The sequence below is a fragment of the Xylaria bambusicola genome, assembly GCF_022495145.1.
Source record: "Xylaria bambusicola strain CBS 139988 unplaced genomic scaffold F5B22scaffold_4, whole genome shotgun sequence".
Taxonomy (NCBI): domain Eukaryota; kingdom Fungi; phylum Ascomycota; class Sordariomycetes; order Xylariales; family Xylariaceae; genus Xylaria; species Xylaria bambusicola.
The window spans coordinates 583337-609863 of record NW_025953557.1 but is presented as its reverse complement, the minus strand read 5'-3'; the positions used below and the strand labels follow the sequence as shown (position 1 = coordinate 609863).

At 49.9% G+C, this 26527-nt stretch overlaps 9 protein-coding genes across 9 annotated transcripts; 4 read left to right on the top strand and 5 right to left on the bottom strand.

Annotated features, from left to right (window-relative positions):
* Positions 1-643: 643 nt before the first annotated feature.
* F5B22DRAFT_642492 (pseudouridine synthase) lies at positions 644-2063 on the top strand (the record flags this gene model as incomplete). The annotated part of the gene is made up of 2 exons (XM_047978133.1): positions 644-692; positions 763-2063. 2 exons carry the CDS (start codon positions 644-646, stop codon positions 2061-2063), a joined length of 1350 nt encoding a protein of 449 aa, XP_047834839.1.
* A 365-nt stretch (positions 2064-2428) lies between these two features.
* On the bottom strand, positions 2429-5092 carry F5B22DRAFT_343552 (FAD dependent oxidoreductase). Its single transcript, XM_047970913.1, has 4 exons — positions 4356-5092; positions 3617-4219; positions 3237-3482; positions 2429-3109 (listed from the first exon to the last, which is right to left on the bottom strand). Exons 1-4 carry the CDS (start codon positions 4635-4637, stop codon positions 2795-2797), a joined length of 1446 nt encoding a protein of 481 aa, XP_047834838.1. The 5' UTR covers positions 4638-5092; the 3' UTR covers positions 2429-2794.
* Positions 5075-7770, bottom strand: F5B22DRAFT_343520 (uncharacterized protein). The gene is made up of 2 exons (XM_047970911.1): positions 5942-7770; positions 5075-5859 (listed from the first exon to the last, which is right to left on the bottom strand). Exons 1-2 carry the CDS (start codon positions 7600-7602, stop codon positions 5640-5642), a joined length of 1881 nt encoding a protein of 626 aa, XP_047834837.1. The 5' UTR covers positions 7603-7770; the 3' UTR covers positions 5075-5639.
* A 1324-nt stretch (positions 7771-9094) lies between these two features.
* F5B22DRAFT_343135 (uncharacterized protein) lies at positions 9095-12994 on the top strand. The gene is made up of 5 exons (XM_047970908.1): positions 9095-9850; positions 9919-10511; positions 10563-10656; positions 10718-10800; positions 10852-12994. The coding sequence occupies exons 1-5, from the start codon at positions 9503-9505 to the stop codon at positions 12773-12775; spliced, it is 3042 nt and encodes a 1013-aa protein (XP_047834836.1). The 5' UTR covers positions 9095-9502; the 3' UTR covers positions 12776-12994.
* Positions 12995-13002: 8 nt separating this feature from the next.
* Positions 13003-14384, bottom strand: F5B22DRAFT_590082 (ERG2/sigma1 receptor-like protein). The gene is made up of 2 exons (XM_047973783.1): positions 13708-14384; positions 13003-13578 (listed from the first exon to the last, which is right to left on the bottom strand). The coding sequence occupies exons 1-2, from the start codon at positions 14033-14035 to the stop codon at positions 13214-13216; spliced, it is 693 nt and encodes a 230-aa protein (XP_047834835.1). The 5' UTR covers positions 14036-14384; the 3' UTR covers positions 13003-13213.
* On the top strand, positions 14365-16043 carry F5B22DRAFT_590081 (uncharacterized protein). Its single transcript, XM_047973782.1, has 2 exons — positions 14365-15124; positions 15203-16043. Exons 1-2 carry the CDS (start codon positions 14624-14626, stop codon positions 15371-15373), a joined length of 672 nt encoding a protein of 223 aa, XP_047834834.1. The 5' UTR covers positions 14365-14623; the 3' UTR covers positions 15374-16043.
* Positions 16044-16079: 36 nt separating this feature from the next.
* F5B22DRAFT_343140 (uncharacterized protein) lies at positions 16080-17697 on the top strand. Its single transcript, XM_047970909.1, has one exon. It carries the CDS (start codon positions 16546-16548, stop codon positions 17629-17631), a length of 1086 nt encoding a protein of 361 aa, XP_047834833.1. The 5' UTR covers positions 16080-16545; the 3' UTR covers positions 17632-17697.
* Positions 17698-18688: 991 nt separating this feature from the next.
* F5B22DRAFT_633574 (ATP synthase alpha/beta family, nucleotide-binding domain-containing protein) lies at positions 18689-21589 on the bottom strand (the record flags this gene model as incomplete). The annotated part of the gene is made up of 9 exons (XM_047976849.1): positions 18689-18745; positions 18802-19751; positions 19861-20475; positions 20534-20618; positions 20675-20723; positions 20786-20807; positions 20866-20908; positions 21008-21360; positions 21448-21589. 9 exons carry the CDS (start codon positions 21587-21589, stop codon positions 18689-18691), a joined length of 2316 nt encoding a protein of 771 aa, XP_047834832.1.
* Positions 21590-22051: 462 nt separating this feature from the next.
* Positions 22052-24905, bottom strand: F5B22DRAFT_343483 (Metallo-dependent phosphatase-like protein). Its single transcript, XM_047970910.1, has 6 exons — positions 24612-24905; positions 24458-24544; positions 24113-24357; positions 23935-23994; positions 23167-23858; positions 22052-23077 (listed from the first exon to the last, which is right to left on the bottom strand). Exons 1-6 carry the CDS (start codon positions 24813-24815, stop codon positions 22374-22376), a joined length of 1992 nt encoding a protein of 663 aa, XP_047834831.1. The 5' UTR covers positions 24816-24905; the 3' UTR covers positions 22052-22373.
* Positions 24906-26527: the final 1622 nt, after the last annotated feature.

The following is a 26527-nucleotide window of genomic DNA, read 5'->3' as shown; positions in this document are numbered from 1 at the left end:
GGTACATTTTACTCCGTATCTAGGTAGAGTACATACACACGTATGTACATGTAGTATCCATAATTGAGTACTGGGTACATTGTTTATAGGTGGGGTAGGTAGGATACGCGCCTCTAAGCGCTTCCCTTAGGTACATTGTGATACCCTGCTCATGGATCTGTCATGGACACAAGAAGAAACGCGACGTACTTATCATATATAGGTAACTCAGTACCAACATGTAGTTACCTAGTTTCAGTTACTTTTAGGTTCTCTTCTATGTACGTAGCCATCCGTATTAACATACGCAGTGGGTGCCGAATGTATAAATGTCTACAGTAGGTAGGTACTAGTGGGGTACCTATTCGGTAGTACTTAAGTAGTGGATTAAACCTGAACGTATGTATGTGACCAATGCTGCTGGACACTTTTTTTTTTCTTTCTTTCCTAAAGATGAAATCGTAGCCAAAGCTGCGGTTGACATCTTTTCTTAATTGTCCCCTCTAATTCTATTTGTATATCATAACTTGGTGCAATAGCCAGAGCATATAACAACAGCCTTAATTGCTGCTAGGAAAATCACATAGTCTTGCGCTCGTCTCTCTAAGGGTCTTCAAAGTCGCGATCTCTTCTCTATCGAATGACAGCTTCTAGACTGTTCAGAATGGCAGCATCTGGCACTGCCTCTACCTCCATATTGGACGGTGTCTTTGGTACTCCTATTCCTACTGCCATCTTGCAATTGAATACCTGGATCCGGCTAACCTGGAGAGCTTGTTGCAGGTATCAACAAGCCAATAGGCATGAGCTCCGCGCAAGTAATACGGGATTGCCAACACCACTTCAACCCTTCTGCAACTTTCAAGCCGATGGTAGACCGGGAGATGGCGAATAGATCATCTGAATCTAATAACAAGAGGAAGCGGCGCGGGTTTGGCAAAAATGATATAAGAGTCAAGATGGGTCATGGCGGCACTCTGGACCCGCTAGCCACCGGCGTCCTTATTCTCGGTGTCGGTAAAGGCACAAAGTCTCTGCAATCGTTTCTCGACTGCACAAAGACATACGAGACGGTAGTTTTGTTCGGCGCAAGCACCGACACTTACGACAGGGTCGGCAAAATATTGAAGAAGACAACCTACGATCATATTACCCGTCCTCTAGTCGAGGAAGCCCTCAAGTCCTTCCGCGGTAAATATCAACAGATGCCCCCTTTGTACTCTGCCCTTAAGATGGAAGGAAAGCCTCTATACGAATATGCGCGCGAAGGCAAACCCATACCACGAGAAATCGCGACGAGAGAAGTAAACGTCTCGGATTTGGAGCTAGTGGAATGGTATGAACCTGGTACACACTCGCATCGGTGGCCGTCGGAAGAAGCCACGAGTTTTGAGCGAGGCTTCGCTGAACAGGTTTGGAAGGTTGAGAAGGACCAGATGGAATCGAAAAAGCTTACTCCTGAAGAGGAGGAAGCTGATGCGAAGGCCCGCAATGAACACGAAAATTTTAAGAGAAAGGCTGACGAGAGCGTTGATGCCCTCGTATTTGACAGACTGAACAAACGCAAAAAGGGGGATCGCCAAAAGGATAATCCCATGATGTCCGGCGCCCTGGGTGAGTTGCCACCTGCGGCTCCCAAACCTGGCAAAGGATCAAATCTTATTCCCGAGACTCCCGAATCAAGTACACCTCCTTGGGATGGCAAAGGACCGCCAGCTGCGCGGATTCGAATGACCGTTACTTCGGGTTTTTACGTACGAAGCTTTTGCCATGATTTGGGGGTTAAAGTTTCCTCCTCTGCTATGATGGCCGAACTTTGTAGAAGTCGCCAAGGAGACTTTATTCTCGGGAGCTCTAATTGCCTGGAGTTCGCAGATTTAGCTAAAGGTGAGGAGGTCTGGGGTTCGCAGGTGAAGGAAATGCTTGAGCAATGGAACCGCAAGGGGCAAACAACTGCGACCCAGGCACCTTTACGAGCTAAAGAAAACAAATCACCACTGAGAAATCGGGAACCAAACGACTCGCCACGCCGTAGGTCAAGGTCCCCTTCCGCGCGAATGGGTAGCAAGAGCCCTGCTCGGTAGCTTATTTCATCACGATTCGACCAGGGGGCATGAGAAGTTGCACCTAGAGCATAGATAGAGCATCCTTGCAACAGCTGCCATCACTTCAAGGGGTTATAATTGTAGGGCAACGGCTATCATATCACTGCTATTCAGACGCAAATATCGCCTCGAAGGAGATCTTGCTTGGTAATGAGGTGTCGATTTATGCCTATTGGGCTATCGCAGTGGCATTCTGTTAGCAAGGCGTTTAGGGAACTCAGTACAAATTAGGATAATCTTGTTTGGGTTACGTCGCTGTTCCATGTACAAGGCGACTGCTGAATCCTGTGATAAACATCCATACTGCGAAAATTATGTTTAAGACTATTGTTCGCCTTCCTCTCCTGCCTTCTGCGTTAAGAAACGACAAACAGTTCGAGCAACTCTTTGGTCCATATTCAACCTACTTTGCGACCTATTGCCTTTCAACTCGATAACATCCCTCGTGACATGTTACAGGCCAGCCCCAGATTTCTAAAATTGACGACTAAGCGTCCGTCTTGTTCTATTGGCATAGTCATGATTACTTTGATACCGATAGCTTCCACTGAAAGTCTTGGAAGACCGTTATTATAGGAAGTCTCTGGATCAAAGATTCCATAACCTGACTCTCGTCCCTCTATGCAAATCTAACATGCCCGTATCTATTCCACTCAACGAGAAAAAGGGAGGATTACAAACCCGTAATGCGATAGCTAGGAACATAGATTTCAATCCACAGAAGGTAGCGACCTTATTAGATCCTCGACAGTCCTAGGTAGCTCCATGAGCCGCGCCCTCGCGATCCTCTCATCGCTCGGGACCCAAGCCGCCGGGATATCCACACCACCTTCTTTCCCAAGCATCATCTCCGCCACGGCGATGCCGCACCTCGGGGCCACCGGCATTCCATGGCCCGTGAAGGCGGCGCTGATCCACAGCCCGTCGGTCGCGGAGGTCTCGCTTTCACCTTCCGCAAGGAAAGACGCCGGTACGCGCCCGACGAAAGGGTGGCTGTCGCGCGAATACCCCATGATCCCCGTCCACTAATTACGCACGCTGGAGTCAGTAATTGCCAGATAGGGAAGGGGTTCAGTCCATGTTTCGGGAGTATGTAGGACCATCGAGGCCCGAAGCCTGCGTGGGGGGGATAAATGACTCCAGGGAACCAACCTCGTACGCGGCGCGTAATTCCTTTTTCTCTGGCTCGCCACCGGGAAGCAGCTTAATGGCCTTGCTCAGGCTACTGTGCAGCGCGCGGCTTATTATCGGATTGATCGCGTCATCGCGGGATATGCCCTCTTCGCCTTCCGGCACGGCAAATCGTTCGCCCCCTAAAACCAGACTTCTATCTGGCACCCCGACTTGGGTGTCGTCCAGGCCCCGATGGATCAGGTACTGATCACTTGCATCTGTCCACTATAGTTTGTACAAGTCAATAGTTATTCACCCTGGTAGAAAGCCTTGAGGAGCTTTGTATGGTATATGCTGGTCATCCTAAACAGAAAATTTGACACCGCAAGTCGCTGTGCGTGACTCCAGGAGATACATACCACGTAGCTGTGTGGCAGCTGGACCGCGCCTTGTGGCGGCTCAAGAGCGCAGACTTGTCCGCGCACAGGCAAAATTACATCCGTCAGACCAGGCAGCAGATACGACGTGTACGCATTCGTCGTGAGAAGCACTTCGCGGGCCCGGGTAGTCCCGCGCGGGGTATGCGCGACCCATGATGTCCCATCGCGCTCAAGATTTGTTACAGGCGTGTTAGTCTGAAGATTAAAAGCCGCTGCGTCGTGCTCGCTGACCAACGTCTCTAGAATCCACGCAACGAGCTTGTATGGCCATAGCTTGGCGGCATTCGGTTGTAGTATGGCACCTATGGCATCCGGGACGTGCTGAGCTGCGAGTTCGGCTATTTCTGTGATCAGAAATGCCTTGTCCTTGAGATCTGGATACTTCTGTAAACGCTCGATCTGTTGCTTCGCTGCTTCGAGGACATCCTCCGTGTATATGGCGCGGATTCCGCCAACTACCTTCCAGTCACAAGGGACATTGTGTTGGGTGATTAGATCTTTGACCATATTGAATGTGGCGAGCTCGAATCTCGCGAGTTCTTCAGTGGTGCCCCATACATTGGGCTGGCAGTGGCCTCCATTCTATAGGTATCTGTTAGTGAGTATTACATCTTCATAGTCGGGTAAGACTATGGCCAGAAGGCAATGGCAGTGCTATCAAGGTCAAGAGGAGCTTCAGGTTCTCTAAATAAAAACTCGGAGACGTGATGAGACTCACTCGTCCTGTTGCACCCCAACAAGCTTCCCTCGCCTCAAGCATCACCACACTCCGTCCACCAGCCACCAATTCTCGAGTGGCAAATGCCCCGCTTAGCCCACTACCAACAACAATGACATCGGCAGTAGAAGGGAGATCTTCCGTAGTATGGTGATTTAGCAGCTTCTTGGAAGGATCGCGATGCCAGTACGAATGTGTGCTATTCGGGGTGGGTAGCTCAGCCCGCTGTGTACTGGCCACTTCTTCCGACGGCAGAGGGTCCATTGATATGTTTATATGCATGAATACCAATAAATTCGATTTCTTGATCTATTTAAAGTCTCGATCTGGGAATAGACAAAGGATGTAGAGAAACAGGTTCCCTTGAGTTCTTCTTCCGATGTTGACTTATACACTCGCTAGCAGGCAGACGTTTAGATTCCCCGCACTGCACCTGCACCTGCACGCTGCGATGCGAGAACTGTACTGTGGATACCAACGTGACGCGCCTCTCGCTCGGGTGACCCCTTTTCCGTCGGATTGAAGGGATCACAGGATACTCTCAGTTCACATGTTGACACAGCGAGAGATTTACTGATGGTTTCCTCCTTCCCTCTATCTGTTCATACCACAATGCAGACATTTAATGATCAGTTGAACTTGTAAGGAAGTCTACACTTGTCTGGAGAGGGGGCACGCCACAGCCCATTCATTGGCCTTGCTTGTTGACTCTTGAGTAGGTCCTTAGGTCTTCCTCGTCTCAACATCCCATTGATCCGACCTGCTCGATAACAGTACGTGGTTGGGCGACAGCTTTGTATTCTTTATTGACTAAACTGATCAGTCCAATTGCTCAGCAGGCGAGAGTAATTGCGATATTTCAGGTCGTAATAAAGGCTTCCCTCTGTTTATTGTCGTCTCCTTATTTTCGTTCGAGGCATTCACAGTGAACAACGTGGAGGGGGAAATGTGATTATAATGTTTATAGCTGACAACGCACAACGATCGTACTTCGTCGTTACATTATCGTCTATCATTAGTATCATGAATCGTACAAATATTAAACCCTAGTAACATACTCTGTTTACCAAAAACAGTATACTGCTCTCCAGAGAGCTTTTCGTTTGACATGACGGTTATATTCCAATCATGAACAAAGCTGATTCAAAAAATTCAACTCGGATGTCCCCATCAGCTCGAACCCTAGCTTTCCCTCAAAACCTGCTAATGCGCGATGAATTTGAACTCAGCTACCGCCTCCCAATTCTTACCAGCAACTTTCAATGATGCTGTTGCGGCTGATGCCTACTGGGTGCTTGTGTTAAAGTCCTGCAAATCTGCTCCATACGTAGATGATCGGGGCGACGGCGTCAAGCTCTTCTCCCACTCCCTGATCAGATTTGAAGTTGTGTTTCTGATGTTGCTAGGCGTTAGGCTGTTTAAGATGGCTTGAGGAAGCTCTTCAAGCTTGCTGGGAGTCCTTGGAGGCGAGATCTGACTTTCTTCATTCGAAGATTTGCGTTGTCTGTTCTCAATTCTATTAGAAAGCTGGATTTCATTGCTGCTGTTATGCTTTCTGGGCATTCTGACTGGTGGCTTGCTCTTACAGTACGGCTTCAGCTTCACTGGCCCCTTCGGGAATAGCTGAGGCAATATCACCATTTACAGTGCTTCCACTCCATCGTGATGTCTTGACATTGGGTGAATCCCAGTTTGCCCAGTCATCATCATCGAAGCTGTCGAAGGTCAACGGCGTCCAAGAATAGTGTTTCCTTGTTCGTGGTTCAGGCTTTGACGCTGTTCGTCTGTGCTGAAAGCGATCGCTAGAACTACTCGCGGATGAGGTATCTGGGCTATCAGATGGGGATTCCAGCTCAGTAGAGAATGGGATGCGGCCACGGGTCGACGTGGATGCACGTATCGTGTCTTGGTTACTATCGGTGTTTTCGGACCTTGAACCCATCCCAGTTGTCCTATTCGTTGTTCCCGATATGGCCTCATCACCAACAGCTGCTTGTCTCAAATCTTCGACAAATGTCCACAGACCTTGTTTGAAGTCATTGGCAAGTTGCTTGACACCAGTAGGCTGTTGAGTGCTCCTAGGCGGTGCCCATGTGGCGCGTTTGTTCACCTGGCGAATAGGTGGAGTGGGCGATGGAATTATGAATGACTCTGGTGACTGCTCACCATTTTGGCCCTCATGCATTGACATGCCACTCACAGATTTAGTAGGTGAGAGCAAAGATAATGTCCGCGTGTGACCCCCGCGAATCACTGTCCTCCTAGGTTGTCGAGATGCGCCTTGACTCTGGGCAAGAAGAATAGCTTTTCTTCTCTCAAGCTCACTATGGCGCTTTGATGCCGGACTTTCTGCTGGGCCGTCCCGCAAGCTCGCAGCGGGCGCCAGAGCTCGGCGGGGTTCAGCAGTTGTGTTTGGCGGTCGTTTTTTGCAAGCTTCAGATATTGTCCACTGTCTCTGGAGCTTTTTAAGACCCGCCTCGGCTCGCGCAAGTTCTTCTCGCAGCTCCAAAACGCGGCGTTCTTGTGCTGCGATAGCAACGATAAAATCTTCCGAATCAACGGGAGAATTCAAAGTTAGAGTATCAACGGGAGTGGGAGGCATTGACGATGTCGGGGTAGGTCTCGAAGAAAAACTATTGGGTGGCGCAATGGGCAGTGTCAAGGAAAGTCGGTTCGCATTTCGAGAGGCAGACGATGTAGAGCGAGTTGAGCGAGTCGAGCGTGTCTCGGATGTCTCAGTTTTAGCTGGCGGCTGTGGCGGAGGCATTGACGTCTTCGCGTCTAGGGTATTCGAGTCCTCTGCGGCCCATCCTTCTTCGCTGACCTGCGACGAAGATATAGGGGTAGAAACAGAACCAGAACCAGAAGCTACGGCTTCTGACCTAAAGTCGGTGCTTGAGGCATTCAACACCGCATTAAGCGATGCGGCCGTAGTGGGTGAGGCACGCGACATACGGCGTTCCAAGCCCATGTCTGTCCGAGCTGATGATGGCTTGGAGAGGTTTTCGAAAGAGCGGCAATTAGAGCGCTCGCCTGTGAAACGTCGACGTTGCCCTGGATAGGGGCGATAGTATAAAGAGAGAGGGGACGGGGCACTCGGGGCACGGCGGTGCCTCTGGTGACTCCCGGAATATGACGTTCTCGTAGAATATAGAGCAGTGACTATGTTGTTGAGGCGTCTGTAATTAAAGAGTGTGGACGAAGAAGAGGTGGCCAGACAGATTTGTAAAAGCTGCTTTTGTTTCATGGACAGACGAAGAATTAAATTGTAATGACTGTCAGGTAACCCCCCATCGGCATCTCCAGGCAGATGGTGATGCTCAGTGCGCGAAACCTGCGATAGCAGTGACGGAATAAAGAGCGAATGAAGGTGAAGCTGTGTTTAAAAACAGCGTTGGAGAGATTGGAGGAAATTCCTACGGTAAGGAGGTGGTACTTGGGCAATATAATTGGCAGGCCCCTGTAATATGGTGGGATTGGGACCTGCAGCGTGCTTGGGTGCCACCTATAATAGCAACCCAGCCTCGATAACTTCCAATAGGAAGATAGCGTAGTCCCTGTCTGCCAAGGGGGGGGGCTGAGAGCTAGATGAAGGGCACAGAAGAGCAGTACAGGGAATTCGATGAGAAGGAGTGGAGGAGAGATTTCTGAATTCGTCCGTTGGACGTCCAACTGACTGGCAATGGTAGTGCTACTAGTAAACACCTACTCAAGGGACCGTGATGGTTCGCCGTGTGCTGTAAAACCAAGCTAGCGACCGTTGGAGGAGGAGTACTGAAGGGTGAGAGAACACCACGGACTGTAACGAAAGACAACAGATAGAGCATAGATGAGTAATAAGAGAGAGCGGAGTTGCCGCGTTGGTGGCATAGGAACTGGTAAGGATTTGCTTTAAGTATCTTTACATATGGGATATTAGCAGAATGATTACTTCATCTGTATCCCTCGCCCTGGAGGTTGTTTATTTTGATTCAATCTGTACATATATGCACCCAGTGTCCCCAAGTTGCCTACCTGCTGCTCCCATGACTGCCTAGGCAACCCGAGCTTCCTGCTCGCGCTTTTCAATAATGGCTAGCCACTAGAGCGACGAAACAACCGTCCGAACTCCACAAGAAGCCCTGATCGTTGACTAAGTACCTATCTTCTCCCGGGCTGGACTGGGCTGGGCGGTTTTTGGTGGCTACATAGTACATCGTGAGATGCAGGGGTAGAATTAGTCGATGATAGCCAGTCCTATACCTATTTGTACGTGTAGCGTGGACGCATAGCAGTTGCTTGCTGTCTATTGTAGTAGGCTGGCTACATATTATAGGAGTAACTGACTGAGTATTAAGGACAGTACTGAGCTGCAATACAAAAATTCCACACTATTCCTAAGGTTAAATGGACAGCATATTATTGTATGAAAAACTACCTATATACGTGTACACAAAACCCACACAACCACACAAACCGGGGCGAACAGATGGTCTAGCTTAAAAGGCGTCAACTACCCTGCAAGGGCGAAATTGATGTTCTGCAGGTCCCATCGCTAGCGGGAGAAAGGTGCAATACCTTGTACCCCTTTACAGTAAGTACGCATAATTTCTGTACTATGTAGCAACTGGTAAAAAAAAAAAAAAAAAAAAAAGGACACTAGATAGATCTTGTTGAAATGTCAATGACGGAGCTGGTGGCATTGAACGGGCATTGTTGCCTTTTCTGGGGGTGCAGCAGGCGCGGCGCACGTGAACACGGGTTATTGACATCGCGTGAGGCTTGAGCCCCGCGTCCACTAATCAGAGGAAGCCAACTTACTTGACTCGTCAACAATCGCACAATCGCAGTCCATACCAATACCGCAACACCGGTAACTTGGTGGTGACCTTTGCTGCCTCCAAGCAAGGCCGGGCCCTTTGTCAATCATCTCAATGCAGGTTTCCCTCCAGCAATTGATCCCACTTGCTCCATCCACACTTGTCCGCTAGCAATGGCTTTGCTCTTTGCTGCCTACAAACATGAACCTTCTCACACCACACATATATATATATATATATATATATACATACACATCGGCCTGGTCACAGTGAGAGCATAGACCCATTTCTCCGTGACTTGTGTGTTTTGCAGGGCTCTTCATCTCGATCATATTAGCTTTAGTTATCATGCCATTTCCATATCGGTATATATGCGATTTACTTCAACAGCTCGATGACGAAGGACGTAAAGCTCCTGGGAAACAAGTGCACCCTGATTCGATCGTCACTTCTTGGTTCCAGCAGCACCGTTGTCTGATTAATGCGCCAGAAAGCGATATTTGTGCCATCCTCTCTACGTTGTTACCCGAGAGAAGGACGGACCGAGTCTACAACATCCAGGCCCCGAAGCTGCAGAGTATTTTCGGCAAGGCTTTGTTGTTAGGCGCATCGCGGGTGTTGGAACTTCGACGATGGTCCGAATCTGGTACTAATCTAGATCTTGCCGATTGTGTTGAGGCTGCATTACGTCAGACGGTGAGTCGCTCTCCCAGTTGTCGTGTCTCAGATCAGCCATCAAACTGATTGGCAACCCGTGATCCCAGCCTAATTCTCGCGATGATACAACCCACCTTACCGTGGAAGAAATTGATGAAACATTAGGCCGCGTAGCGGCAGCTTGCAGGTTCAGCTCACCTGCTGTTAGAGCCCTACATCAAGCATCTAACCTACGTGATCTTAATGCTCTATTGGCTGATATCTATACTCGCCTTGGCTCGCGTGATGCGAAATGGTTTACAAGATTAGTCTTGAAGAACTACCGTCCCGTAGAGCTGAATGAGCATGTGGTCTTCCGCAGTTATCACCCACTTTTGCCTCAGATGATGAAAATTAGAGACGACCTTGCCGCCGCCACTGCATACGTGCGACACATTGACGAGACACGCGATGCGCCAGAGACAATTGCAAGCATACTAAAACCACGCCTTGGAACAAAGGTCGGGAGACAGCCATGGCTCAAAGGAAGAAGCATCAAGCATTGCATGGATATGGCACAGGGGCGGGAGGTCTTATGCGAGCAAAAAATCGACGGGGAGTACTGTCAGATTCATATCGACCTTCAGAAGCCTCGCGATTGCATCCGGATCTTCTCCAAGAGCGGTAAAGATAGCACTGCTGATCGTATCGGCTTGCACAAGTCAGTCAAAACCGCGCAATCCTTCCTAGGCCTTGACTAAAGTAGAGATAGGTCTATACTTGAATCTCTGAAGATAGGACATGCAGATTGTCAACTCGCCAAAGGCTGTATCCTGGAAGGAGAACTCGTGGTATATAGTACCAAGGCAAGTACTTGTTCCATACCTGGGTTATGTCTGTTCACGTTTTCTAACAGGCACGTGGTAGGATAACAAAATTCTCCCATTCCATAAGATACGCAAACACGTTTCCCGCTCCGGTTCATTCTTAGGCACTGCCAATGACTCACAGTACGCCTACTCTTCCTATATTCGGCTGTGCAAGTACTCACAAGTAACCAGGGCGCATGGATACGAGCACCTCATGATCATATACTATGATGTGCTTCTCATTGACGATGAATCGTTACTAGGCATAAAGAATAGTGAGCGGTTTCGACGGCTAAGCAAACTAATCACTTGTCAAAAGGGATATGCAGAACTTGTACCACGGAACACCATCCATACTTCCCGGGCCTCAGCCGTGCCAGCACTACGCGATCTCTTTGCCCAATGCATATCCTCTCGTGGGGAAGGATTAGTATTGAAGCCAGACGAACCCTATTTCGATTTTAGTGGAAGAACGAGGCGTTATGGTTGCTTCAATATTAAGCTGAAAAAGGAGTACATCCAAGGATGGGGGGATGTCGGAGACTTCGCAGTCATTGGGGCATCATACGATGCTGCAAAGGCAAAAGAGTATAGAATGCCCAACGTGAGATGGACCCATTTTTTCATAGGGTGCTTGGAAAACAGCAACCAAGTGAGGGTGAAAACGGAGATGCCTCGGTTTCGTGTAACGAACGTCGTTGAGCTTACCGGGCCGATATTATCAGCATTCTGGGCTCAGGGAAGGCCATTAACGGTACCATACAAGGAAAACAGCTTCATTGAGCTTGACTATAGCGGAAGCGCGCTGCCAAAGAAACCAACGGTTGTATTCCCAACCCCCCTGGTCTTTGATATGCGATGTTTTGCCTTCGATCGGGAACCGAACACCGACTTTTGGAGTATGCGATTTCCGCAGGTTGCCAAGGTTCATCATGATAGATCCTATTTGGATACTATCACTTTTTCGGAATTGCAGAACATAGCGGAGGCGGCAACTCATGTTCCGGAAGAGGAGGATAGCCAGGAGATGCGTCAATGGGTGAAAGCGCTTGAAAAGATGGATCGAGGAAAGTTCATCGCAGATACACTGAGTCAAGCGACTACGTGTTCTGATACGACCTATTCATCTTCATCGTCAACACCATCCAGGTATAATATAGAGGACTCCAGACGTGATATACTCATACCGCCGGCGTCTTCGGCTGTAGAAACCGGGTTGTCTTCAGCAGAACCTGAAACTAATCGTTTGGTACTGTCAGCTTCGAAAGTAGTAAAAAGACCAATTGCTGAACAGACACAGCCAGGCTGCGTCGCAAAGCGGACTCGAAGACAATCGGGTGCTTCATCAATGCATTCGTCACAACAGAATGCTACGACAGGCTCAGCGTCATCTCGCACGCGACATCGGGAACCGCTCAGCCAAGTAGACCCGAATGCTTCTGAGAACCTGCGTACAGGATCACAAAATTCTCCATCTAGCTTGCCCCTAACGGATTCAATGCAAGAAGATGCCGATCTCTGCGCTGGAAAAACTGGTGCATCCTCACCCATTGCATATTACACTGCTTCGGAAATGATGTCCTCATCGCCAGGTAGGGTCTCCCGGACTCAACGAAGCTCAGTGACAACTCGGACGCAAAGCAAGCCAAGCGAGTCGAACGCTCCATGCTGCTCTATTGCCTCACATGAATGCGCTCTTGCTAGCTGCTCCGTCTTGCTATCCCCATGTATATCCAGTTATGCATGGATTACAGATGATCTGCTAAAAAGCCACGGTATCGTTGACCCGCTCCTCGATCCGCGAGTGTGGCACAGCATGGATTCACGGGCGAGCAGTTATAGAAGCACAGGCAGCTTTAGATGTGACTCGACACCCAGAGCCACCCCTGGCAGAAGATATCGCAAGATCTGTCTGGTCGAATCAAGACGAAAAGAAGCAACTCAGGCTTTCCTCCAGAAGATCAAGGACGCTGACCTGAGAAGAAAAGATGGCGAACGGGAATGGGTTGCTGTGTACGACTGGAGGGTTTTAGAAACTATTACAGAGCAGGAATTGCAGGAGAAGCCAGGAAGGGGTACAGACCCTTGGCGACGATTTTACGTGGGGCTGATATAATGAATCGGTTGCGTTGCTCTTTTGAACTGCATTACTGGCGCACTGCATTGAGATACCATGGCATAGCGAATGGCACTGGGTTGATGTTTAGTTATCGCTTCTACTATAGATATATGGCTGCGGATAGAGATGGACCTAGTCGAGGTGTCCTTGCGCTGTTATTTATTTATTTATTTTTTTTACCCAGCATTCGCTATATTCTCAACAGAAATACTTTGATACCAACGTTGGCCCTATTCTCAATATCTTGGTCCTTGTGAAATTATTCAATTATTAGTCTAGATCTAGTTTTATGATTGATGAATAGACGAGGTCTAAGACGCCCCAACGCTATGCCCAAAAGCTGTACTATGTGTCCAGCCATTTTGGCTGGCCTAACTAATCGTCTAGCGAAGCATCATAGCAATAATCTCTAGTCTAATAATCAAGGGTCTTGATTTAGAACTTGCCCAGCGCCAGGTTGCCTAACATCTCGCGGCCGGTGATGTAGGTGGTGCGCCAGAGGGTAGGCAGGTCGAGGGTGGAGGACAAGCCGTCGGCGTAGCCGAAGAAAAGCATAGGCGGGATCCAGCCGCGAGCGTACTCGAGCGCGAAGCAGCCCTCGGGCATCTTGTACTGCTTGACGGTACCGCGGTGCAGGTGGTGCACGGAACCGGCGGGGAAGACCTCGGGCTTGTAGTCACCAGGCGTGTACGCCCATTGCTCGCCTGTCAGGATGTGGAAGTAGTCGTCTGCGGTGTGGCGGCCGGTGTGGCCTTCCGTTCCCACTGCTGTACCAAAGATAATCAAGTATTCGGTGAAACCTAAGTATTTTGTCTATCAGTTTCTACGCAATTCAAAAATTTCCACTAATCTTTTTTTTAATAAGGGGGGAAATGGTGAGGTAAGAATAGAGCGCTGAAGTTGGGTATTGAAGATGTATATCTACGTACTAGCATGAATAAGATACATGCCGCCCATTGCGCCGCCAGCATTGTTGAACATCCACTCGTCAGGGTCATCGTGTCGGTGGGAGTTGGCGTGATAAGGGTGTCGCTCCCCGATCTCCCCTACGATGTAGTTGACAATGGCGCCCGTGTCATTGCCGTGAGCTTTGATGGCGCGCTGCGCGAGATCGTGCAACTCATCCGTCTTGAAGATGTAGAAGCTCTCGAGGCGTTGCTCCAGAAGGTAGACGATGGGCGTGAACAAGCCGACGAGGACGGCGACGATGGTCAGAAGGCGCGTCATCGCGCTCGTCTCCGAGGTCTTCGGAGCCATTGCTACTTGCGAGTGCGAAGAAATCAGGGACTAAGGAGCGACTTGGTAATTAAAACATGTAAGATCAAGGAAGAGGCGATTGGGCGCATTAAATGCAAACGGATGGCTTGACTGACTGGTAAAGACGGTGAGTTCAGTCCATTGTAACATACCTAGGTATGTGTAAGCTTGCTCGCGACCGTATTCGTATAGCTCCGTCTAGCTAAAATGCATCCTCAGGAAGGGACTTTTCATTTCGCCAATGATAAGCAACTAGGTATAGTGGAGAGTTAGTGATGGTTCCACCTGTAGAGCTTGCTGTAGGGGTTTTTGTAGGGGCTTGATATCTTGGCTCAGGGCAGGTTGTGGGGGACCCTTCGGCAGACCGAGGAGCCGGGATCGAACCATTATTTCTTGAAGCTTCGCTATTGGCTGGCTGCCTTCACTAAGATCGGCAACGGGAATCTCGGACGCCGATCTCATTAATCCATTTCTATGCGTGGGACGGGAGCTTTACTTGCGTCACTCTGGAGAAAAAGTGTTCACGTCGCAAAGTCACATTGCATCCACCTACCATAAGTCCATCTCCAACGCAGACTTCGAACGATAATGGCAGCGGCGGCGGCGGCACAGACGGTCGCTATACCAGGCCAGCTCCTCGGTCCGTCAAACAAATACAGCGCCGGCGCGGGAACACACATCCACGAATCGAGCCTCTACTCCTCACTGCTGGGCACCGTCAGCATCACGCAGCCAGAAAAGACAGCCGGGCCTGCAAAACGCATGCACCGCATCGCAGCTCTGAATACGCCAAGCGCCTCATCCAACTCAAGCACTCTTCCAACTATATCCGTCTCTCCAGCGAATAGCAGCACGGCTGAGCAGCAGGACAAGCGTGAGGTTCTCCCCGAAGTCGGTAATATTGTCTTGTGCCGCGTGACACGGATTACACCACGGGAGGCCACAGTCTCGATCCTCATTGTTGGCGATGCGGTTCTATCTGCGCAGTGGCAGGGCGTAGTGCGCGTACAAGATGTGCGCGCCACGGAAAAAGACCGCGTCAAGATCTATGAAAGCTTCCGACCCGGCGATATCGTGCGCGCGCAAGTGGTGAGTTTCCCAAGGCTACACTATACCAGTTGCAAGTTCGAGTTGGATGTAAATGGACACTAATAAGATTACTTGTAGATATCATTAGGTGACCAAGCCAACTACTACCTCTCGACAGCAAACAACGAACTCGGTGTAATAATGGCCACAAGTGAGGCAGGCAACACCATGTTTCCTGTTAGCTGGAAAGAATACAAGGATCCTGAGACAGGTTTAAGTGAGAGTCGAAAAGTTGCCAAACCGTTTTGAGGGACAGTTGGGCGAGACTGAGATTCGGCACTACTAACTATACAGCGACAAGCCGTGCTGGAAACGAGAATATGGCGTCATTGCGTTCATGTTACGGAGCGCACCAATAGAAGCATGGGCCATAGTATTCTTATATAAATGGCAGCATGTGATAGGGCGAGTTTGTCTTCAGCTGTCAGAGCTGGGCAAAGTTCAAATCCTCACACGAACAGCAACAGACGAACAAAGGATATCATCTCCCGGGATCCGGTTTACGGAAAGACGAATATTTACGTCTCAAACTGACCGCAATATCATCATCGGTCTTTTCGGTGAGAAACTTCGAGGCAGTTACCTGGTGACAAAGATACATTCTAAAAGACTATGAAGCATAATCATCTAATACCTTTTATGCCCACTCATGTCTCAATACTGGCGTATCCGAGGCGGCGGCAGCAGTAGAGTCGCCATTTGCCCTAATTTAATGCTTCGCCATGAAGGTACTGAGTTGCATACCTACAAAAGTACATGGTGCCACTCAGAGTGGATAACCAAGAAACATAGCAATTGACGGAGCCAAAGTCAGGTCTGATAAGTCTTGAATAGCACCAATGTGAATTGCGCCCCGGGAAAAGATATAATGGACTTAGCATCATATATAGGAATACATCTTTTTAACAAGAAACAAGGCGCAGTCAGAAAAAATTGGGCATAAATAGAGATAGATTGTTGTTCCGCCCCCAAAAATAGACGAACCCCCGACCAGAGCCCAGACCCTCCGCCTGGACCCTCCGAAGATCAGCAACACTACATAGTAGACTACCCCAGAAGCCATTCACCTTGTTAAGAATGCGAAATTTGCAGTGGCATGCAATGGGGAGTTGCGGAAAGCGTTTCTAGGGTTGCAGATACACTACAGCTTGTTTATTCTGGTGACTGGTTGGCATTGATCGCCAAAGCGCTAATTCGTGTCAATGTTGGAAGTATCGGACAAGCTTATTTGGTCCATCTCTACTACGTACAGTACCTGAAGGACGGAGCAACCAGAAAGAACAATACTTAATATTGGCATCTGGGCTGGTAGATGCGACTTGAGCCATTGAACTACTCAGCCTTTCTTCTACTAAGCCCAGCTGGCACCGGCATCCCCATCTCTTCTTCTCGTCCAACATTTTTTCAGTGAGGACAGCTCAATGACAATGGCCTCAACAATGACGATGACGCTACCCTCTGCAGCATCAGCAACAACATCAACTCTCCCAACAAACGAACCATACTGTCCAAACTGTGGCCGTTCCCTCCCCTCTCCGACCTCTGATCCACACAAAGCTCTCCTCGAAGCACAGCGCCAAATCGAAGACCTACAAGCACAAGTACGACTTCTCAACCAGAAGGCGACAGCAGCAGCAGACCGATGGGCAGACTACGAAGACGAACTGTCACGGCTTCGTGCCGCATCTACGAGCACCAATTCCACCACCACGACATCCACAAAGAACAACAGCAGCAGCAACGGTACCAATAACAACAGGCCTCACACTCCGGATCCCAGCGTAAGCAACAGCCCACGCTCCTCATTTCTCGGGGCCGGCGCCTCACGAATAAGCCAACTATTATCTCCACGGAAATCACCCACCACGGGCCCCTCTTCCACGCCTCCACCTACCACAACTTCGTCAAATGCCACCGCAACGCCACAGCAGCAGGAACAGCAACAACGAGGGAGCTTATCATCCGTCTCTTCCCCTGCACTGCCCCACGATAGTCATGCAGCTGAAGCCCGAGGCCTGATGAAGGCACTGGCCCACGAGCGCCGATTACGCGCCGCGGCCGAGGAGAAGCTAGAGGCGACGAATCGGGAGGTAGAGGATCTCAGTGCGTCGCTGTTTGAGCAGGCGAATAACATGGTGGCAACGGAGCGACGGGCACGCGCCGCCCTCGAAGAACGGCTCAATGAGCTGGGACAGCGAGAAGAAGAGAAGAAGGCGCGCATTGGACGGTTGGAGGGAGCGGTTATGAGGATTGAGCGTGTTAGAGTTATGCTGGAGGATCAAGAAATAGAGATGGATGGGGGAGAGGAAGAGGAGGATGGAGATGGAGAAACAGCAGAGGAAGAGATCGAAGGAGAAGAGACACACACGAGGCAAGAGAGGGGGAGGGAAAAGAGAATAGGAGATGATGGAAAGACAGAAGAGGAAGAAGACGATAAAGCAAGTATCAGGGGAGGCGGTAACAAAGAAGCCAAACAGACCGGTGGGATTCCTCAAGCCGCAGACTGATTGATGAGAGGGGGGTACGGCCATTTATCTATTACCCACCCAAGGGATCGGTCGCGACATCAGCAGAAGTAGAGGTGGAACGATCTATTACTGCTACTCAGCGGCTTGCCGGCCGACTATGTGAACGAACAGCTAAAGGCCAAGGGATAAAATGAGGACCGAATGACCCAACGACGTCGATATATATCTCTGGCACGGTCCACTATCGACCCATACCAGTTCCCACACAATCACCAACCCGCCGACACAGAACCAAGACGGACAGGAGTAAACTCTGAAGTCCTCGGCGGCACCCTTACGGGCAACTAAAAGCACCAAGAACCCAATGGTCCAACGACAACACGTATATACATATATACATCTATACACACAAGCACGCGGGAATTCTGCCTCATCCGGCAGCATCTCTTTACTTCCTTCAGTTTCTCATGGCCCTTTGCACGTCCTCGAGACAGTCAAAGGAGAGACGACCAAAACTCTATAGATTCAAGCATAGGAAGGATTGTGCAAAAAATTCTTTCACGTCTTGTCAAGACTACCTACCGTGACAGAAAGACACTGCAACCTATCCCTCTCGTTAGGCTTCTGTTGGTTATGACTATTCGTATTACCGCCACGGACGTGCTTTATTCGCGATTTTGGTGACTGTAGCCACGGATACAAGACTCCTCTTTACACTAAGATCGTCTTGTCTGGTGGGTCAATGCGAGAAGGTCGAAGTATTGCTGCGAGGTAGGGCATGTGTATGAATGAGGATATAGGCAGACAGCAGACCATGCACCGGGGCACAGTCGAGTTAGATTTATTGGAGTTGGTATAGCAGTTTACGTATCACAACGGAAACTAGAATTGGAACGCGAGGGTTAAGACATGATGATGCGTTGACAAGGAGTCTGAAGCTCTGTCTGTCTGTGAATATGATTTCAGAATCTCATACTAAGCCTACTCTAGATGTGGTATTGAACCTCGATACAACTTCGAGCCTTATCCCGCCGATTAGCCCTGTCCCCTTAATCTTTGTTATATACAGCCTTTGATCATACCCGACGAAGTCAACTTACTCGTCCATCACGGACGCAAACTTGTCCATCAAAGACTGGTGGATCTCCTCGTACTATACAAAGTAATTAGTCACCGCAATTCAATTATCTTTAATTTCGAAATACATACCTTCTTGCAAATAGCCTCTTCACCGTCGTTGGGGTCCTCGAACTTGAGACCTCGAAGTTGGGCTTGCAGATCGCTGGTAGCTTCACGGACTTTGGACCAGCTCTGGCCTTGAGCGATCGCCTTCTGTGCCTCATCATGGAATCCCATCATGAGCTTCATCATCCACTCGGTCTTCCATAGAGGGCAGAACTGATCATATTTCGAGTAACCGTTCTGTTGCAAGAAGTCTTCCTTGAGCAGGGTCGCGATATCGAGAGTAATCTTGTCAGGATCAGACAAGGCTGACTTGCCTACTAGTTGTACGACCTGGTCGAGTTCTTCAGAGTCGGAGAGAAGCTGTCTGACGCGATCACGGAGCCGAGGGAACTCAGGAAATTCCTTTTCGTACCATTTGTCAAGCGTGTTCGTATACTTGGAGTATGATACTGAGGTGTTGATGGAAGGGAAGTGTTTTCGCTGAGCAAGCTTCTTGTCGAGACCCCAGAAAACTTGCACAATAGATAGGGTAGAACTGGTGACAGGATCCGAGAAATCACCACCCGGAGGGCTGACTGCACCAACAATACTCACGCTACCCTCACGTTCGGGAGAACCCAGACATTGGGTCTTGCCGGCACGTTCGTAGAAACTGGCGAGCTTGGTACTGAGATAGGCGGGGAAACCTTGATCAGCAGGCATCTCACCAAGACGACCAGAGATTTCACGCAGAGCCTCGGCCCATCGCGATGAAGAGTCAGCCATCATAGCCACGTTCATTCCCTGATCGCGGAAATATTCGGCTACCGTAATTCCAGTATAGATAGAGGCTTCTCTGGCGGCGACGGGCATGTTGGAGGTGTTAGCGATCAGTGTTGTTCGCTTCATGATGGGCTCCCTGCGCCCCTCAACCTCGATGGAAAGTTCCGGGAAGTCTTTCAGAACTTCAGCCATTTCATTACCTCGCTCACCACCTATAAGGATATATTATCAGTGATTGGCGTCGTATGTATATAATGAGGCGAATCATAACATTTGCCTCCGAATTTTACGGAAAATGTCCAGGTTCAGAGGAATACTCACATCCGACGTAAACGATCACATCGCTGTTGGAGAACTTGGAGACAGATTGCGAAATAACTGTTTTACCACACCCGAAAGCTCCGGGAATGGCGACGGTACCACCCTGTACACTAGGGAATAAGGCGTCCAAGACTCGTTGTCCGACAATGAAGGGGTTGCTAGCGGACAGTTTCTCGGTGGTGGGTCTGGGAACACGAACCGGCCACACCTGCATCATACCGTGTTCCGTCTTGGTGCCGTTGAATTCGATCTCCAGGATCTTTTCTTCGACGGTGTACTCGCCTTTGGGGGCAATCTTTGTGATGGTTCCCCTGGCTCTAGGCGGCAGCAGAATCTTGTGGACTTTGATAAAGGAGTTTTCGAAGACAGTTCCCCATACGTCACCACCTGAAATGTGGTCACCCACCTTCATTGTGGGTGTGAACTCCCATTTCTTCTCACGATCCAGGGCTGGCGCAGCGACACCACGGGGAATGTAGATACTCTGAGCCTGCTTCTGAATCTTCTCGAGTGGGCGTTGGATACCGTCGTAGATGTTATGTAATAAACCAGGGCCGAGCTCGACGGATAGGGGCTTTCCAGTTCGCTGGATAGGATCACCGACAGTCAGACCGGCTATTGGACTGTTGTTAGTAGTGTTTACTGCAAACCCGTGATAGTGAACGGGGCATACCAGTTTCCTCGTAGACCTGGATGGTGGCCTGGTCGGCGTTGATTCGAATGACCTCACCAATCAGTTCATCGTGACCGACTTTGACCTTGACCGGCATTAGTAGAAGCAGCGGAATGGGAAAGAGACGAGGTAGGTTCATACAAGCTCGTACATAGCAACACCGAGCAGATCTTCGGCAACAACGACAGGCCTGAGAGAAGCATTAGCTCAGTGTTTGGCGGATCTTGGGAGACGAAAGCGTTGTCCACGAACCCAGAGACGGAATAGACCCTGCCTACACTGCGGTATTAGCGAAATCATGGGAAATGCAAACAAGACAGCGGAAAGCATACCAGAATTGAGCCCATCATTGTCGCCATTAGTGGCTTTCGCAGACTGGCAAAAGCATCAGCAAAGATATGCTTGCGAGTGGCGGGGCAACACAGACAGCAAAGCTGTCTTTCAGCCCCAAGACAGATTGAGACGGGAGCTTACCGGGGCCATCTTGGAAGCTTGTGTGACTGGTTTCGAGGCCTGGGCAGCTTCAGGTAGGGATTCCGAAGGGATGGTAGGGCGAGGTGAAGCTGCAGGCGATGAGGCAGCAAGAGGTGGCGGTGCTGGTGTCGAAGGGGAGTTTGGAGATGTAGATGTAATAATAATACCTGCAGCAACGGTGCTCGCAGCTGTGGAAGCTGTCGGTGATGGCACGGGACTGCAGGTGGTAGGCAGGGATTGGGTGGAAGCTATAGCGAGTGCGTCGTTCACTAACCTCGCTGTGGCTTTAGCGTGTTCTGGCTGTTGCTGGTGGTGCTGGTGGTGCTGTTGCTGCTCCGACGCTGGCTCTGGGTCTAGCTCTACTGTAGGTACCTCTGATCCCTCCGAGTCTAGCGACGCAGACGCTATAGGTGTAGGTGTGGGTACATGTATGCTACTACCAGTATTAGGAGGGCTAGTACCTGTAGCTGTGGGAGTGCTGGGCCTGCTGCTGCTGCCACTGGTGTTGTTTCCAGCACTGTTCCCCCGAAGGAGATCCACTAGCGACGGCCGGGCCTTCAAGGTTGGTCGTAAGCCGAGCATCCAAGACGAGTGTACACTCTCCCTCTTGAGAAGCAATTGGTTGCTCGTCAAGACGCGGACAGAAGAGATGGCTGTACAGGTGGACTGGCTTTATCGTCAGGCAGTGTACGAACCAGGGCCAAAAGTCAAGGAAACGAGTAAATTGGTAAGAAGCGCTTCGCCCTCTGCGGGACTGCGACTGAACTGTTTAAATGGGCACGCGGTGGGCTGCTGCTACTGGCATGCTCATACCGTTTTTGTTGGCGAGGTGAGGAAGGTCGCGGCTCGTGGCGTGGGAAACTCGACGGTTCAGCTACGGCAGGTTATAAGTGGCTTGCCTTACCGCTTCTCTCTTTCGGGAATGAAGCTGAGACGACAATAAAGGTGCGCACGCAATGCGCCCGCCAAGTTCCAAGTTGTTTCTGCTTACCTTACACCTTGCCTGACCTACCCAGTGACACTGACTTAGACATCTGTCTAGGCACAGCCTCAAGCTTACCCCCGGCTTCCTTGATACTACTCTGAAAAACTGGGTCTCACGATGTAGACTAACCCAGCTAACTAATACCTCGTTCAAGGTGAAGAGAGAATCGGCCGTTCATTGTAGTTGTATATACGTTCTCAGGGCTACCTAGATGAATACATCTGTCACCCTTGTGACTATTAATTTTATCTGAAGGGGGATATACGGCGGACAACACTAGTATAATGTCGAAGTCACCCTGTGGCCTCGTGGCCTGTGACTTGTGACTTGGTGTGTGACCATTGCTTATCTAGTGTACATATCAAAAATGTAATCTATCTATCATAATATGCGGCCATTATCATCACCATTTATAAGCATCTCCAACCATACACGCATCTCAGCATCGTCCGCAACAGTTCCCAGTGTGTCGGCCAACACTGAGCCGCCGCACTCCAGGCGCTCCCCAAGCTTTGTACCACGAGTGGCAGGGACGCCTTCGGCCAGTCGACCAACCAGGCGAATAAAGCCAGGCGGAATGCAATTGTCCTGCGCTCTCCCAGCTCTGAGCTTACATATCTCGGCACTCCGGCATGCGTCATCACCGCATCCATTTGGTAGCCAACCCCTGCGTTTCCTAGCCATGAACCCGTCAAGAGCTGCTGGATCCTCCTCGAACTTTTCAGTCACTTCATGCCAGAACGAAGGGTCCAACTCCCTGGCTCTTTCCTTCGTCTTACCTTCCTCGATCTCCAAGGGTGCGAGAGGCGGGTTGACAAGGGCACCATATGTCTCTCGAGCTGAATAGTATTTCGTCCAGACTGGGCCCTCTGCAGACTGGAATGAGGAATCGCTCATATTCGCAAAGTACGTCGTAACATCAAGAACTCCGAATGTAACGGGATCTATATCATAGACTTGAAAGGCTGGATGACCTGACGTGGGCGTCATGGAGGGCCCTATCAAGGACACGGCGACAGCGTTCTCGGCAACGCGTTGGCTGTAGTTAGAATATGAAATTTCAAACTCGTCGAAATGGGTGTGTCCTGTGTTTGTAATTGGTCAGAAGCACCGGTCTTGGCAAATCAAACAAGAGCCACGCATCAGATATTTAGAGAACGTGAAGCGAACATACCAAAGAATAAGCCAGCAATGGTAGCTTCGTAACGGTTCACGATTTGATCAAGATAATTTGATGCATCATGAAATGCATCTCGCGCACCAAAGGACATGTGCCCAATGATATACACTCTCTCGCCCAGTTTCTCGGCCGCGTCTAGCTCGTCTATCAACCAGGCGAGCTGTCCACTTGCGTCTATTTCCATCGGCTCTTCATACAACCAGTAATTATGTACGTAGAAAAGATTCGTGTTAAGTGATATGATGCGCAAGTTGCCGCCGGGGTATTTCGTCGAGTATGCGCCAAACTTCCTTGCCGTGTGAACAGCACGAGGCTCAACCCATCTCGTCCATGAAGTGGATAAAACATCGTAAAGCCATTGCGTAGAGGAGCTCACTGATAATGGTGGGTACGAGTTTGCCGGGGACGCCTCGTGGTTCCCTGCAGTTCCATATACCAGAAAACCTGCATCAGCCATACGCGTGTAGGCATCAGTCACGTCAAAAGTGTTCTGTATGGTTGTAGTATTCCAAACCGCATGGTCAACAATGTCACCAGTAAAGAGCGCGAATGCCGCATCAGGTACCAGTGTTCGTATAGCTCCATACATACTCATTTCCAAGCTTACTGGTGAGTCACATGTGTGCTCGCCGTGGGGCCCGGCTGGATGGAACGTATGTCCAGGAGCGGGTTCATCAGAGTAACTTCTATTACGAGGTTAGAAATATCAACATCTCAACTTTCCGATGGTCATGCAGATTGGACATAGCTTATTCCACTTACCTACAACAAATGAACTTCGTGCAATTTGTATCAGCCCCCTCAGTATACCAAGGATCAATACTGTAGTACTCGAATGTAAGATATCAGTTAAGACCATGGAATGCAATTAGAGTTGTTGAAAGTTTCTGAAATATAATTATGAAATAACGGAACCAAGACGATATCGAGAATAACTCACTGAATATCGGAAATATGAACAACGCGCAGTGGGCGCTGCCCACTTGGTTTCGGTCTCCGGGTCTTTGGCTTTGGTGACGGAAAAGCGAATTCATGTTTCTCTATCTCGGGGAACGAGCACATGCCAAACAGCGCGACACAAATGAGCCTCGACGTCTTGGACCCAATGTGCAAGCCCCGGAGACTCTTCGCTATAATAGGACCTTCAAGAGCAATAGATCCCTCACAGACGTCATCGTCCGCAATCTAGGATGTTATGATCAGCTTACGGAACTCTTAAGAAATCAGCAAGTCAAATGCGAAATTCTAAAACGCAAGGTATAGGTATAGACAGTTGTTTGTTTACCTTCAGTCGTTTACATGCCGCCGTCGCCAATGTGACGAAGAAATCGTCACCTCGCGTAGCAGCTAGTTTGAGCTGGAAAAGCGTAGCCTAGAAGTCATCTTTAGTACCGGACACACCACATATCAAGATCAGGTGCACAGGTAGGCCAACGAACCTCACAGGCGCCGCAGGAGACGGGGAGTGTCTGCGTTTCCGGTACCGCGCTCTCCGGCGTGCCGCGGTCAACCTCGGGGTCAACTAGAGGTACCTGCGTCCCAGAGTCATAACGCAAGAGCTCGCCAAGGGTCTGGACCTGTGCTTCCGCGGCGACCGCCGCCGCCGCCGCAACGATGGTGAAGAGAAAAAGTGGTGTGCGCATTATGGCGAGACCGATCTCTCTTTCCCCCGTCTCCCCACGCTCGCTACTACTGAGGTGGTATATAGGAAGGGAGATGGCTAGGCACGTATGTACGTGACGATATCTGTGTGTCACCGTGGCTACACAAATGCAACCGCCCGTGCCCGCAGGCAGTGACTGATCAGTAAAACGTGTAATTTCATGCACAACGAGAAGATGCAATCAACACACCCCGTCCCTTCTCGTTCAAGGTTGTCAATTCTAGTCCCCAGAGCAACGGGTTCCGGCCAGCATAAGTGTGAATCCCTACACCTACGCTTCGGTGTAACAAAGGCGTGCATGTATCGAGAATTCCCCGATGAGTATCTCAGTTTCGTAGTAGATGCTCAAGGCATCGTAGTCTGTAAACGAGACTGGACTGGTGGCGGCGGCCTGTGCTCGCGAATGAGCGGGTTGGTCAGCCATGGCCCAATGTGCAATTGCGTAACCACTCGTCGTGGATATCGCCCCGCTTGCTAGACGTGATCCCCAGACTTACTATGTAAGTAACCAAGACACCTAGGTCGGATACTCATTCATGGGAATACCTATTTCACTGCGTAGTGAAAGTAACCCAGATGATCTATATCATCTGTCTTTTCGACCTCGCAATTCTGCCTCATGTCTCTCGTTTCAGAGACACAGAAGGCAACCAAACTAAGCTATCTGCCCATCACAGACATTTCTGAGACCATCAGCACATACATACCTACGTACTGACTCAGCTTTACCACGAACCCTTAAAGACCCTCGCATGCCACACACGCTAGTTCCCGTTTCCCCTACAATTAGCTTCCTGCTCTAGAGTGTAGATAGTGTACCTAGTTCGGACACAACGTGCAGAGTGACATGTATGGACCTATCGTGGGAGAGCTGGGACGGTGGGTGGGGAGCAGCCAGCCCATCGCGTGTTGTATATGCAATACACCCTCACCTCTCCTGCATGACATACATACATAATACATGAATGAACATCTGGGCAATCGGGGTGTGATTGAAATCTGCTCGTCCTCCATGCCCATCACATCCAACCCGCAGATCCCCTCGCCCTCCACCAACCCCCTTGCCCCGGAAGCCGTCTGCAACCTCCATCTGGTACAATGCTTGCCTTCAAACATCGTAGAACGTGCCATATATGTACTGAATATGCCACAGGACAGCGAGCAGGTAGGGATGTAGGTAGGTCGGGCGGGTATGTACCTGGCTTGCTTCACGTCACACCCTAGACAGATACTACCTACCTCATCTTCTTCGTTGAGTTGCTGGCTGCCGTCGCGTGCCTTGTATGAACGTTCCCCTCCCTTGCCCCAAAGCTTTTCCCCCTCGCGTAGGCAAGGTGGCTTGCTGGCTGCTCAGGTACACTAGTAGGCATCCCGTATCCGGCTTTCCGCTTTCTGTTCACCTACCTACGTGACACTGCATGCGCCGTAGTTCCTCTGTCTCCATCCCTCGTCACATCTTGGTAATCCGGCCATCGCTCAGGGATGTTTCCCACGTATAGGGAGCTTCCGCATCCAACGACCCAAAGGGGGCAAGGTGCTGTTCCGGGTGTGCAGTTGATGCGCTGTTTCAAATATACGAAAATCATCGTGAAGAAAAAAGACAGGTGAAATGAGATATCAGAACCTGGGTTAGATGCATTCTAACGCTTGCTATCCCATGGGAGAGTACGTGAATATACAAAAGCGGCGGAA

Coding starts and splice junctions, on each gene's coding strand:
- F5B22DRAFT_590082 (XM_047973783.1), bottom strand. CDS start 14,035: ATGGCTCCGAAGACCTCGGAGACGAGCGCGATGACGCGCCTTCTGACC. Junction 13,579..13,707: donor CATGTATCTTATTCATGCTA/GTACGTAGATAT, acceptor CAAAATACTTAG/GTTTCACCGAATACTTGATT.
- F5B22DRAFT_343552 (XM_047970913.1), bottom strand. CDS start 4,637: ATGCATATAAACATATCAATGGACCCTCTGCCGTCGGAAGAAGTGGCC. Junction 4,220..4,355: donor GTTGGGGTGCAACAGGACGA/GTGAGTCTCATC, acceptor AGATACCTATAG/AATGGAGGCCACTGCCAGCC. Junction 3,483..3,616: donor AGCTGCCACACAGCTACGTG/GTATGTATCTCC, acceptor TACAAACTATAG/TGGACAGATGCAAGTGATCA.
- F5B22DRAFT_343135 (XM_047970908.1), top strand. CDS start 9,503: ATGCCATTTCCATATCGGTATATATGCGATTTACTTCAACAGCTCGAT. Junction 10,512..10,562: donor GATCGTATCGGCTTGCACAA/GTCAGTCAAAAC, acceptor AAGTAGAGATAG/GTCTATACTTGAATCTCTGA. Junction 10,801..10,851: donor GGCACTGCCAATGACTCACA/GTACGCCTACTC, acceptor ACAAGTAACCAG/GGCGCATGGATACGAGCACC.
- F5B22DRAFT_343483 (XM_047970910.1), bottom strand. CDS start 24,815: ATGCGCACACCACTTTTTCTCTTCACCATCGTTGCGGCGGCGGCGGCG. Junction 24,545..24,611: donor TCTCCTGCGGCGCCTGTGAG/GTTCGTTGGCCT, acceptor GATGACTTCTAG/GCTACGCTTTTCCAGCTCAA. Junction 23,078..23,166: donor CATTGCTGGCTTATTCTTTG/GTATGTTCGCTT, acceptor TTACAAACACAG/GACACACCCATTTCGACGAG.
- F5B22DRAFT_343520 (XM_047970911.1), bottom strand. CDS start 7,602: ATGAAACAAAAGCAGCTTTTACAAATCTGTCTGGCCACCTCTTCTTCG. Junction 5,860..5,941: donor AGTGAAGCTGAAGCCGTACT/GTAAGAGCAAGC, acceptor AATTGAGAACAG/ACAACGCAAATCTTCGAATG.
- F5B22DRAFT_590081 (XM_047973782.1), top strand. CDS start 14,624: ATGGCAGCGGCGGCGGCGGCACAGACGGTCGCTATACCAGGCCAGCTC. Junction 15,125..15,202: donor ATATCGTGCGCGCGCAAGTG/GTGAGTTTCCCA, acceptor GATTACTTGTAG/ATATCATTAGGTGACCAAGC.
- F5B22DRAFT_343140 (XM_047970909.1), top strand. CDS start 16,546: ATGACAATGGCCTCAACAATGACGATGACGCTACCCTCTGCAGCATCA.